This window comes from Pungitius pungitius, chromosome 2, assembly GCF_949316345.1.
Source record: "Pungitius pungitius chromosome 2, fPunPun2.1, whole genome shotgun sequence".
Lineage (NCBI taxonomy): Eukaryota > Metazoa > Chordata > Actinopteri > Perciformes > Gasterosteidae > Pungitius > Pungitius pungitius.
The window spans coordinates 17,925,869-17,938,781 of NC_084901.1; the positions used below are offsets into that span (position 1 = coordinate 17,925,869).

At 47.2% G+C, this 12,913-nt stretch overlaps 1 protein-coding gene across 3 annotated transcripts in view; it reads right to left on the minus strand.

Annotated features, from left to right (window-relative positions):
• The window catches only part of macrod1 (mono-ADP ribosylhydrolase 1), an 81,048-nt gene that overhangs the window by 21,790 nt on the left and 46,345 nt on the right, over positions 1-12,913 (minus strand). For 2 of the 3 annotated variants that reach the window (XM_037460030.2, XM_037460029.2), the window contains exons 4-5: positions 9,981-10,010; positions 1,968-2,084 (exon numbers count right to left, since the gene is read on the minus strand). In XM_037460030.2, coding sequence (XP_037315927.2) covers positions 1,968-2,084; positions 9,981-10,010 — 147 coding nt within the window. The remainder of the gene's footprint in view (positions 1-1,967; positions 2,085-9,980; positions 10,011-12,913) is intronic. The other variant, XM_037460031.2, reaches the window with a different exon arrangement.

The following is a 12,913-nucleotide window of genomic DNA, read 5'->3' on the forward strand; positions in this document are numbered from 1 at the left end:
GCTGCTGATATGATTCAAACATCTTTTAATATGTGAATCTAGACATGGCCTGCGTGAAATTTTCCAGCTGTCATTTGTCAACATCCCCAAATCGCATGCGACCCCTGCTAAATGCAGCGGCGCTGTGCCATGCACTCCCGAGTGTTGCTAGGTTACGGTACTGGGATGCGGCTGGCTAAGTGGCAGCGGGATCGTCCACGGACACTCTGCATGGAGGGCCGACAGCGGGTCCTCTGGACCCTTTTTGCGACTTGTGAGCCAGACGCTCTTTAAATACTACATCTGGGGGCAGACACACGCAGGTCCAGATCCAAGTGGTTGAGATTGGACTGTTTTCACGTCTCTCTTTTCCACCGCGGCGCTCTCTGCCTTCGCTGTGCCCCGGCTTTGTCATCCCGGCGCTTTGCTTTCTGCGCCTCGTCGCCGCCTCGCCTCTCTGCCCTCATGCCGCGAGGTAATCAGGCCCTGTTGTGAGTGTTTAAGGATCGGGGTGTTCCATTATTTTTGGAGACTCTGTATTTGGTCGGCAGCCGGTCTCCACGGCGCACACACTGCGCTGAAGGCCGCGCACGCAGCGGGTCAGTCGGCGGAGTCATTCCGATTCCACACGGACAGATGGTTACAGGTGAGAGGGAATAGGACAGGTAACTCACAACGTATATGAAGTGATTTACTACGCTCAAATTGAGTAACCTCTACCTGAGCAGAAAAGGAACTCTCCCTGTGTGCGCGTTGTCATCTAAGCTTCTCCGTACTTGGGCTTAGTGAGTACTGATGTATCCCATTAGTTAGCTCGTAGCCGCTGCTACGTGCTACGTGCTTCATGCCATGCAGCCCTAAGGTTAGCAGTGTTAGCTCGGGCCGTCATTCAACAGTTAGCCGCCACAGTGAAACAAAACACAGTACGCAGTGACATGCAGAAGAATCCCCTTTCCTCACGTCGGTCCCCTCCCCCACCGCTGCTTCATTTTTATTTTTATTTATTTTACCACTCTCCCACTCCCTCCTCGTCTGTCTCTTCTACTCCTGCTCTGCATTCTGCCTTGAGCTCGCCTTTATCATCGCTTCACTTTTCTCTGCCTTCCTTGTGCTGTGAACTCAAACTCTCTGTGGAGCCATAAGCTGATATCACACAGACTCTGTGTTATTTTAATCTCTCTTACTCACTCACGCGCACACCTGGGTGGTCATTATATTGCACGGAGCATTATTGCAATACCTATTGGTGTTGTGTTGTGTGTGTGCCATTACAGTGGTGGGCGGGCGCAACACATGGGAGCGCCTTGAACTGTGCGAAACACTTTCAGAGGGAAATCATGCTCTACATGCCTACCTACTGATTCCAAAGCTTTTTATCCATTTTTATTCCACATATTCTTCTTCCTGGCTGACCCACAATGCACCTCCACCTCTCTTCAGCCCCAACAAATGAAGTGGCGTGATATCACTCGAGTCAATTTTCCCTGATTTCACACAGCTCCCTGCAGAAAAGAGGCTTTTTATAACCAAAAAGACACGAACAGTGGTGCTGCCAAGACCTACAATGAAAAACATTATCTCCAGATCAAACCTAAATTACAATGATGGCTAATTGCAGTTGTGCTTCTGGAGGTCACCTGTCTGGAAACACGTCTTCACGTCTGCATCGAGTACCGAGGCCGTTCCCACAGTCACGTGTTGTGTTTTACACGTCTAGTTTTTCCAGAACTAAAACACCTAGAAAAGCTTTTTCTGTCACGTTGAATATTCAGTTTTGTCCCATTACACACGCCGCACTGGATTGCCACTTAATAATTGAGTACCATTTACTTTGCTATAAATGGAAGGCCGTGAAGTGAGATTATTTTGAGAGAAAAACAGATGTGCTTTAAGTAGAACGAAAAACAGCTTTGGCTTCTTACTTCGCAATTTATTTCTCGAAAAAATCGACCCGATCGTTAGGCGTCGGCCACACACTTCATACTCACACTTGGCCGGCAGGCCGTAGCCACAGGTGATCTTGGCCTCTCCGGTGTCACACCCGTGGAGGGAGGCGCATTCCTTCTTCAGCATCGGACCGGCGGCGCGGTGGATGGCTCCGTCCACTGCAGAGGACAGGGGGGGACATTCAGAGGGTTGGCCTATGCTTGACGCCCTTACAGGTGTCAAAGCTCAGAACGAAAAAAAGACCTGGATGATGTTGGGATTAGTGGTGAATAGCTGTACAACCAGTCTTCTGCCAACTTTTTTAACTATAACTTTTCCCCATAAATCAATTTTTTTGGTCTTCAAAGAATCTTACTCTTGATGTGTCCGTCTATTTAATGGATTTTAGGGCCACTGCTTTAGTTAATTACTCCATTTAATGTGTTATTAAGGACTCAGCTGACTTTGACTTTCTGGTCAATTAGTCTTTATTAATTACATTTTCATTAATCTGTATCAGTCTGTGATCCACACCACATCTAAAGACCGTGGCTGTTCTTTTCCAGGATGGCATTGATGCAGGAAAAGAAATGTTAGAGCAGTGCCAAATACCAGTTTCAGTCACGCCTTTTTTTCACATTTTTTAACAGTTTAACATCTATTAAGTAAGTAAAAGGTTTGTTCATCATTAAAAAAAAGAAACAAAAGTTTCGTCTTTGCAACTTCTCCGGACACTGGGAAAAAAGGAGTCCTCGGGCAATTTAAGTATTTATGCGGAAGTCATCAGCGTAGAGTTGACCGGAAACAAGGGGAGGGAGAGATGGAGAATGACATGCAACAGATTTGGACTGAAGATGTGTCAGTCTTTGCTTCTTATCCCTATCCAGAGGATCCTTATGAATCAAATTACGTGCAAAGTTGCAAAATGCTACTGAATGCATCTGCAAAATGTCCATTGACAACATATTACATTTGTTTTGCCTGTAATATGTTCCTAAAAAAAAAAAAAAAAAAAACCCAGTGGATGCCTAACGGCCCAAAGAATGATTCATCTTTTTATCATTATCTCCAGTCGAAGCACAAGGAAAGATCGTCCTCTTGGGCTTTATTTTTTCCCCAAAGCCAACCACGTGCACAGTGGACGTGAACGCACACACCCTGACACCTCGGGGTCAAGTCGATGAGCTTTGTTCTTGACCAACGCACAGCAACCTACATGCAGATTACTAAAAGCATCACCGATATTTAGCAGCCAGGAGAAATTCTAAATCTGTTCTTGCCGTCAATAATTCACAATACACCCGGAATAAAACACATCCGTCAGGTTCTGAAAACCACGAGACTCTGTGAAAATAGTGCAACCACAGCGGCCCACGTGTCACAGCTCCGCGGGTTGGCTGTGTCCCTCCTCTCTGTCGCACCGTCCCCAGACCAGATGTTACAGCGGTGGCTTTCGCCAGAAGCGAGTAGCTGTGGGCGCGGGGTCTGGTGTCACCTCGACGTTACTGTGTTAAGTTGGCGTGCCGCATGGCGCCCCCGAGCCGCAGTGTGTCGTGTCACGCTGCGCCATATTGAACTGGGCCGCGAACTGCCAGCTAAGCAGCGCAAGTGTGAGGTTGTGAAAGGCGAGTTCTGAGCACCGCCCCCCCTCCTCCTTGTCAAAGCCCACGTGTTACCATACACAGATGTGTTCAAGTGTGTGAAGAGTCCTTGAGGTAACACACACACACACACACACACACGCTGCAAGCCCCAACTTTGAAGAAGCCCAACTCTGAAATGGAGAATAAGTGTGATAAGACGGAGAGACATGAAGGGGGGAGGAAGGGGGAGAGCAGCAGATGTACGTAGAGTGTCCAGGGAGATAAAGAAACAGGCAAGAAAAACGAAAAGATTGAAATTGAACTGACACGTGAACCTAAGATACCATTTGTGTTGTTTTTTGTTTGAAAGCTGCATGTCTGCTGAAGGTGAAAAACTGGCTCTTCTGTGAGCTACATGCTTTCCTGCATGTGCAACTGTAACCACTACAGTTGCACATGCAGTTAATTATTGACACGCAACGGAGCACAAATGCATGCGAGCACCTACGGCTCAATTCAGGGATTAGGTAAGTAGGTGTGTGGAGAACAAAAAAATAAAGTGTAGCGAGTAATCGCTGCATGGTGCCAGGACGCTAACTGTAATGTTCGTGCAGCTTCATGCTTCCTCACACACACACCGTGGTTTAGCGCTCAGGTTTAGGCACAAGAACAACGTGCACGGCTTGGAGAAAGACTGCAGTTTTGGTTTCAAATAAGGATGTAGTCGTCCAGGTGACAATTAATAGGTAGGTGGTTACGGTTGTGACAATCTGGGGTCCATGCTTGAGTTGATTTGTTTTTAGAGACGAGAAAATCCAGTCTTTTGTGGCTCTCGAATCTATGACCTTGTTTCCATCAAAAGTGCTGCGCCCCTTCGGGTACCTTGTCTCTTCTTGTAAACATGTGATTTTGAAGTACTTGAAATGAATAGTTGAAATGAATGTTCCTCTTTGTCACGGGGACAGAACGACACGTCACTGTTGTGTCTTTCATATCATTTCACATTCACCGTGGTACACAACCCTCAAATGAAGGCAACGCGTAAATCTCTCTCTGTATGGTACCGAGGGTAAACAAATAACCCGACCTATCTATTGAGTCTCTCCCTGACTCCCACCTCTGTGATATAAAGAGCTGTCCCCCTGTCCCTGCATTCACTGAAGACAGCCAACGTTGGCTTTCATTCGGACTGCGGTAACTTCTGGCTCTGTGGGAGCCCGAGTAATAGCCCAGCATGAGCACCGCATGCTACTTAGTCGATTCAGACGCTGTTCTGTCACTTCAATGCGGTCAGAAATATGAAAGGCGAATTCCCAAGCAGAGGGAGGTGTACATGATAGATTGGTGGAAGAAAGGCTGCACCAGCAGTATATCTTTATTGCAGGCACATATTGAGGTGAATTTATGCTCAAGGGGGCGATTAAATCCTTCACTTCTTGAGAACAATATCAACCAAGTCCATTTGTTGGCGCCGCAAAGGGCAAATAACGGAATTAAAAAGGAAATATTAAACATTTTGAAATGACTAACTGGAGAATTGAGAATTACGCCGCATTGATTTTCACACGTTTCTCTGGTGGTCAAACCAGCGGCGTGGCTCCGGGGCTGGTAAAGACGCTCAGTCCACCACAGACGGCGCTCATGATCCCGTTCGAAACCGTTTCATCTTTTCATCCATCATCAGGTCAATGAATACCTGCAAAACTGATGATACTCCCGTTAACTATGCGTTCAGTGTTTGCTGCCAACTAGCTTATGTTACGGATGCTAGTACGCTAAACTAAGATGACGGACATGGTAAATACTTTACCCACCAGACAACATACAATCGCTGTCACTTGGATCATGCATGGTGACATAAAGCATGTAGCGCAAACACACTTAGTCCAAAGCATTTTGAGATGTCTACACCCCCCACACACACTCATGTTATTGATGGGTCCCTCTAACGAACTAAAATGAGCATCGATGCAGCGTCGGATGCTGGTTCCACTGACTGCGTCACATGCAAATGGAGTAGCTGAACTACTCAACAATCACCCGTAATTAGCGACACCTAATGCCACCAACAGATATCAGCATGAATTAGTCATGAATTTAATTTAGATTAACAGACACAAGAAAAAAAATCTTTCAGGAAGTATCTAACTAATTTCCATATTAGAAAAAAAACGCATTCATTATTTAGTCTTCATTACCATACAAAATATCACATCAACATTTTCTCGCACTGAAGCTGGGTCTACAAGCAAATATGAGATGGGATGGAGATATGAAAAAAACGAAACAATGGAGAGACTCACGCAGAGACAGAGGGAGACGAGAGGGATTGAGGAGCACAGTTGGACAAAGAGAAATGGGTTTTTTTGGGGGGGGGGATCAACTGTAAAAGGCTGCGTAGGTGAAGAGAGTGAGAGAGAAAGGGTGATAAAAACAAAAAGGGAGGAGATGAATGAATAGCGGGGGTTCAAAGAGGAGAAAGACTAAAACGCATTCAAGGGACGGATGGAGGTAGAGACGTGGTAGAAAGGAGGGTTTTGGCTTCTGTGGACCAGCGAGCCTCCAGCTAGGCAGGCGGCGGACGGGTTGAGGTGTTATCATCCCTCCCTCACAGGCTGGGTATCGACTGACTCCGGGGGAGACGGGGGGGGAGGAGGGAGGCAGGGAGGTAGGGGGACGGGGCAGTGATAATTGGCGATATGCTTACCTGGAGAGCCGCCTGCGACCCGCAGTGGGGCACACAAACAATCTCACACACACACACACACACACACACACACACACACACACACACACACACACACACACACACACACACACACACACACACACACACACGCGCGTAGATTGACATTAGAGTAAAACCAATCCAGAGGTCTCTCCTATGGAATACTAATATGGCTGCCCTTGCCAGCTGACCTCTTATAGGCCAAACAGGCTGTCCGTCAAACTAATGGGGCGGAACGCTGGCATATTGCTTTCCCACAATCCCTCAGCAGAGCCAGGACACTCATTTACTTCAGTAAGCCTGTTGCCAAGGCAACATTTGGGATGGGTCTGGTGGGGTGAGACGCACGCACTCTGCTCCGCACACTCTTGTCTATGTACACACGGAGTTAAAAACCTGTTAAATGCCACTACAGAGTTAATCACATCAACATGGCCGTTTAACCCCTGTGAAGCGGAGACACTGACAGCATTGTTAGTGGAAGGTACTCTGAGTGCCTCTTGTCCCACCTCCGCCGAGCCCCCCCCCCCCCCCCCCCCCCCAAAAAAAAACGATCCTCTGCCCCTTTTACTCACAATACATGCTCTCTGGTTCCCTTGTTCTGAAAGTCAAGCAGACAAGCCCCTGCACTGCCTGCTTTTATTCTCCTCACACAGACAGGCAGAAAGCAGAGGAGGGGGTTGCACTGCAGACACACAGCAACAAAAGCCTGAGAGACTTCCAGAGCAGGGTATCAAACCTCATCCTCGTCCTGGAGGATTGATTATAGATGTCAGCACACAAGACGGGCGCGGCAAGAAAATCCAGTGCGCAAAAGGATTTTGTTCTTCCTTCCCCTTCCGCCGCCCCCCTCCACCCCCCCCCCCCCCCTCTCCCGACCAAATACAAAAATATAAGTGAATGATTGGGATCATGCTCATCTATTGTGAGCTGGTTCCGGATATCTTAAGACACCTAAACCAATCATATGCGGGCACTGCCTTCGTGGCTGGTTCACATCCTGAGGACTCCCACAGACCCAGAACAGGCTCCCTGACACCAGCCGCCCGGCTTTGTAACCTCACGGCTGGTTTTGATCGGAATCTTTTTAATGCAGATACAGCACATTGCTCTGCTGATTTCAGCTGACACCACCTAAATCGATTCTAATTTAATTATCAATCAAAATCTACGCCTCAAGCAGCTGCGACTAGGTTATTTTCAACCCCTTGCATCAGGTACAAATCCAGCATTACTGTGAGTCAGCTGGTTTGTCATCATTTCGTGAAGATGCACAACGACTCCTTCAGGCTTTGTCTTGTGTCAAAATCCAGGTCCAGATCCAGTTTCTGTGTAAAAATGCAAAGGCTATTCCTTCTATCTTTCACGTGTACAACACCTGAATCCACTAACGAGACACCGAGTGGAGGAGAGGGTTAATGGAGGCCATATTCTTGTCCATTCCGGCCATTAGGCAATCCCTGCCCGTGCAGAGCTCACGCGAGGCTTCACCACTCTGAGTAAGCCGAACGGAAATTTGTATCTTGCATTATTGGGTAATTATTGGGGAAAAGTAGTTCATCCTTATCCAAACACACCCACTCCATTTGAACTAAAGAGAGTCCCCTTCCTAGTGAGGAGTCTGTTCGTGGCTGCTGTGGAGAGATGATTACAAGGACCAGTGACTCCTTCAATGTGGCAGAGAGTGCTGGATTGGGAACATATCCTTTCATAGGGTGCCTGACCTTTTCTCCCGTCCCTAATGGCGGAGCAGGCCACAAACCCATCAAACGCAGCACGCTACCCAAAGGCTCATTACTGACATATGGTGACCTACATATGTAAATAAATATTTATTCACACACACTACGTATAAAGCTCATGGTACCGGTCTGGCTCACTGACCCTCCAATCATCCAATTATCATCTGGGATTGGTTTTCCAAATCAATCATAGCAGCAACACATAGACACGCCAGATAAGCCCCGGAATAAATGAGCTACTGCAGCCAGTGGCCATTAAAAAAAGAAAACCTCCTAATTTCCTACCCTTGAGTTTGTTGTTGATGTGCAGCCGGAGCTCAGCACCCCTGCAGACTGAATAAAACAATGTTGACAGGTGTGCGTTTGATCCACCTGAATGACATCTACCCAGGTACCCTTGAGACCGAGTGGCAACGCAGTGCAGTAAAGGCCTTTTGTTGCATCACCTCTGATGAACAAGCGAAGCTGAATGTATGAATGGTACTCGGTGCAGTGTGATCTCTGGGTGCGTAGACACATGCTGAATGATGTGTGTGTGTGTGTGTGTGTGTGTTTTGCTCGGCCTCTGCGTGTTCATCTATTGGACCCTCCATTGCTTTCTGTCTCTCGTCTTCTCGCTCGAACCATCATTTCCCCATCGCGTCTCTTGTTGTTCTCGTCTCCCCCCGCTTCTCTCTTACGCTTAACTCGCTCTCTAATTAACACCTACTGCAGCCTCTATCTGCCTTAGCAAGCCCCTGAGGATAGAGCTGGGAGGGTGGGGGGGGGTACAACATGAGGAACACCAAAAGAGCAGGAGAGTGTTGAAGAGTGACAGAGCTTAAAATAAAAAGAAGCAACGCGGATGCAGATGGTGGTTGTTGGATGCGTAGCCTTTTCCAGCCTCGTCGGAGGACGTTTTTAGAGCTAAAACAGATGTTGTGGATAGAATTAACCGAATACAAATTTCAAGTAATTAAGCCAGTGTTAACAGTTTGACGCACACACACACACACACACACACACACACACACACACACACACACACACACACACACATTCACGGCCTCTCTGGAAACCATCTGTCTCCGTGGAGGCATCGGAGACTCCGGGACAACAGCAGGCGACGCCGTTGATGGCGATGTACCGAATGCGCCGAGCGTGCGGCCCATTTCCCGCGGAAGGAGGCTCAGCTGGAGTGGATCCGCGATGGCAAGAGGACTTACCGCTCCAGCACATTTCAGACAAGCAAATGCAGCTTTGGGAGGCAGGCAAATGCAGTGAACTTGCATACGGATGCACATAAACACGTACAGGTGCGCCACGGGGGGACATGTCACCATGGAGACTGGGAGGCGAAAACACACGCGCCCACATTACATACAAATCGAAGGTTAAAATGTCCGTCCGTGTGAGCTTGTCTGAGCTGTTTGGCCAGATGAAAAAGTAGAGAAAACAACCAGAGGGAAACACACCACCCCCCCAATTGGAAAGCATTAACAAAAACATCCACAGGTGGAAAGGGTGTGCGTGTGTATGCGTGTGTATAAAGGTTTTAGCAAAGGTGGGGGCCGCATTAGCCGTACAGATTTATTACGAGTATCGATTAAAGCCTGGACATCACACGCATGCACAGTGCAAAGCACTGAGTCAACAATGCACTGAAAAATGACTGTTTGTAACCACAGCACTTCAGTCCCATGAAAGATGATCTGTCGACATTGCACATGACGGACGGACGGACGGACACGCACAGCGCGGCACGCAAAACACACTTTGCACACCTGCCCCAGCAAAGAGCCACTTGGTACCAGACAAAGAAATGCACAGAGGGACCACGCAGGCGACACGCAGGCGACACGCGCTCTCTCTCTCTGGCTGCATCATTTGATTAAAAGAACATTTTAAAATGATTTGGTGTCCAGGGAGGACTATTTGCACCACAAAGCTGAACTGTTATTACTAACAAGGGAGGACTGCAGGTGCCTCGGCAGCAAGCGAATACAAGCACACAACCAATGAATGAGACAGGCCGGGACTCACCTCCACCTCCGCCGAGCAGAGTCTTGTTGGCTGAAAGAGGGACAAGAAGAAAAATGAGTGAAATAAATATGCCTCAAACACAAGAAGCAACAAACTTAAAATCAAAATGTGTGGAGCTACGAGAAGATGACACGCTTAGATTTGGTTTCTTGACAGATACCTTTTCTCACAGCATTCAATTTGCATGAAAACAGTAAATGGATCAATTAAAATGGATAATAAATTGGCAAAGTTACAAGCTTCTCTGATGTGAGGATTTTACTCTTTTCTGTATTTTCACAATATGTTATTTAAAAAAAATCTGTAGGCTGGCTCACAAAAGCATTTCCTCGGGTTCTCAACCCGTGATGAGCATTTTTTAAGACACTTTTAATTGAATACATTGGTTTAATCGTTTATGAAAACAATGCAGCGCAATAACATCCCAACGATAACTACTAATTACAGAGCTGACCGCTGCTGCATTCAAGGTTGCATCAGTAGTGTTGATTGCTTGTTTGCAACAGAGAAATCCTCATTTATCTCCTTCTAATCGCTTCTTTGTTGCAGACACACTGGTCCCTGGCCTCCCTTGACCCTTCACCATAGAGAACACCTCATCATTATCTTCATAAACCGCTGAGTTTCCACATTTCTTCATCGGCACAGATCCGTGTGCTTTGTACACAGACTTTAATCTGCAAAGATTGAATAAACCTTTAAATCTTTAAACTTGATTAAACTTGTTACTATATTTACAAGCTGGATGGACTAGTTCTATCTGACATTATTCATTATTCGGTCTCAGCACGTCTCAATGAGAGCGGTTCTCAGTCCGTGTCCTCGGTGCTCGCAGTGCCGCTCTGTTATCCAACCAGCAAATAATTGCATTCACCTTGCAGTCACCTGGCAGTGCAGGTGTAACTCCGTCCCTGATTAGATCAACACAACGAGAACCAGCAGGCTCCGAGTCCCGCCAATAAGGACTGACAAGCGTTGCACAATAACACCGAGTGTAGCTGCACTGCCTGCAAAGCTAATGAGTGAACTCATGCTGAGGCTACAGTCCAAAAGAAAAATAAACAACTCCGTGAGCAACAGGCAGCCGAGATGGTTCAATTTGGAGTCGGAATAACAAGGAGTTGATTGTAGCTTGAATAAAATGACAATATTTTGAGCTCTCTCTCTCTCTGTATAGATATATATATATATATATATATATAATTTACTGCTAGGTGATGGCTTCTCCTGACGCATGGGATCCAAGTGCTTCGCTCCACCCAAACCTGACCATGAACTCATGAAAATCATGTTTTCCAATTATTTACCCCCCCTCCCGGAGCAACCTTTGCTCGGTGGAGCCGTGTTAGGAAAATGTAAGGAGCACATTGTAATCTCCGTGCTGGCGACAGTCACCGAGGGGAGACGCCTCTCGCGTTAGAGAGCGCTCAGGCGGCTCGACTGGGTTTGCGCTAAGTTGAGGATTCAGGCGAGTTTAAAGAGGGAGCAGAGAGACCAAATCCCACAGCTGTCTTTCCCTCTGAAGAATCTGCTACTCTTCAACGTCCCCCCCCCCCCCTCCCTACTGCCTCATTAATGGTAAATCCCACTTAATTTCAGCCTTTCAACACACTACACGTCTCCGCGTATGTCTCATCCCCCAAAGTAAAAACCTCCACTCTCTTAACATGAAAACGTGCCGCTCCACGCAGCGTGGACTGAGGGAGGGGACGCCATTCCAACGCGTGACGGCGTGAGACGACGTGAGGCGCCCAGCCTGTTGAAGGGCTGATGGATATTATGGTGAAGTGAAATGAAGCTCATGGCCATGTAGAAGCCACCGGACGAATAAAACGTCTCCATTAAGTCTCCCATTCATCCTCTGCTGATTAGCTGCGGGCCGTACGCGAGAGTGATGTCACATAATGGGGCCTTGTTAATACGCGTCTCCGTGTTGAAAAACACGCCCGAGGCCGTCCGAGTGATGGAAGGCGCCGGAACCCGAGGCCCCCCGCGGTGTGGTTGGTGGCTTAACTTAAGTGAACTGGCGGCCGCAGAGGGCTGCACCATGGCGCCGGGATAACGGGGGGGTCCGCGAAGGTACGCAGGTTTGAAGATGGCGTTCTTTTAACCCGGCTGGAGCCGCTGATAGAGGCCGGGTTGGAAAACGTCTGAGTCATTTGGTAATTTAGCACAGATGACATTCGATCAACAAAATGATCAGATCTGACCCCTAAAGCTGTGCAAATGAGCAAATATTTAAGATCATTTTGTGTTTAAATGTAATATCCAATGGTCATAATGTAAAAATAAATGTAATGTAATGTAAAAAGTCTTGCTAAAAAAGTTTTCTGTCCAATCTAAAATAACTTGGTCACAGTAACTTTTCACTGTTCGGTGCCAGTTTATGATGTCAAATGCATTTAAGGACTTATCTTGTGGAAATGTGTTATTTTCAGCCACTCTCGCTGCCTCGTCTACATGTCACTTGATGTCCAACGTTTCCCGTAATGTCACCGCCACGAAGCCCAGAGAACACTTTCACACGGTGAAGTTACGCCACTTCAAAACATGTTTTATGGCTGAAATGCCTTTCTGGGTTATTGATGTCGCTCCGCTGTAATGCCAGGCTTTTGGGAACTGACAACAAAGCCCGGCACAAACCGATGTTATAGATTGCTGGAATATATTCTTTTTTCTGCAATCAGGCTGCATTGTAGCGGCTGAAAAAGTGTTGTTGTCTGCGTGTGGACAGCTGTCATCGGGGACAACGACAACATGGCAACCAGCGTTAACAAAATTGCCGTCGAAAACCAATGTTTCGGCTTTTATAAATTAAATGGTGGGGTTGTGACGCTTCGGCTCAGTAAGGAAAGCAAACAGAATAAGTACTGCTTACTTTAAAAGATCTCCGTATTGAGGACAAAAGTATTTGATTGATAATGTCCGGCTAA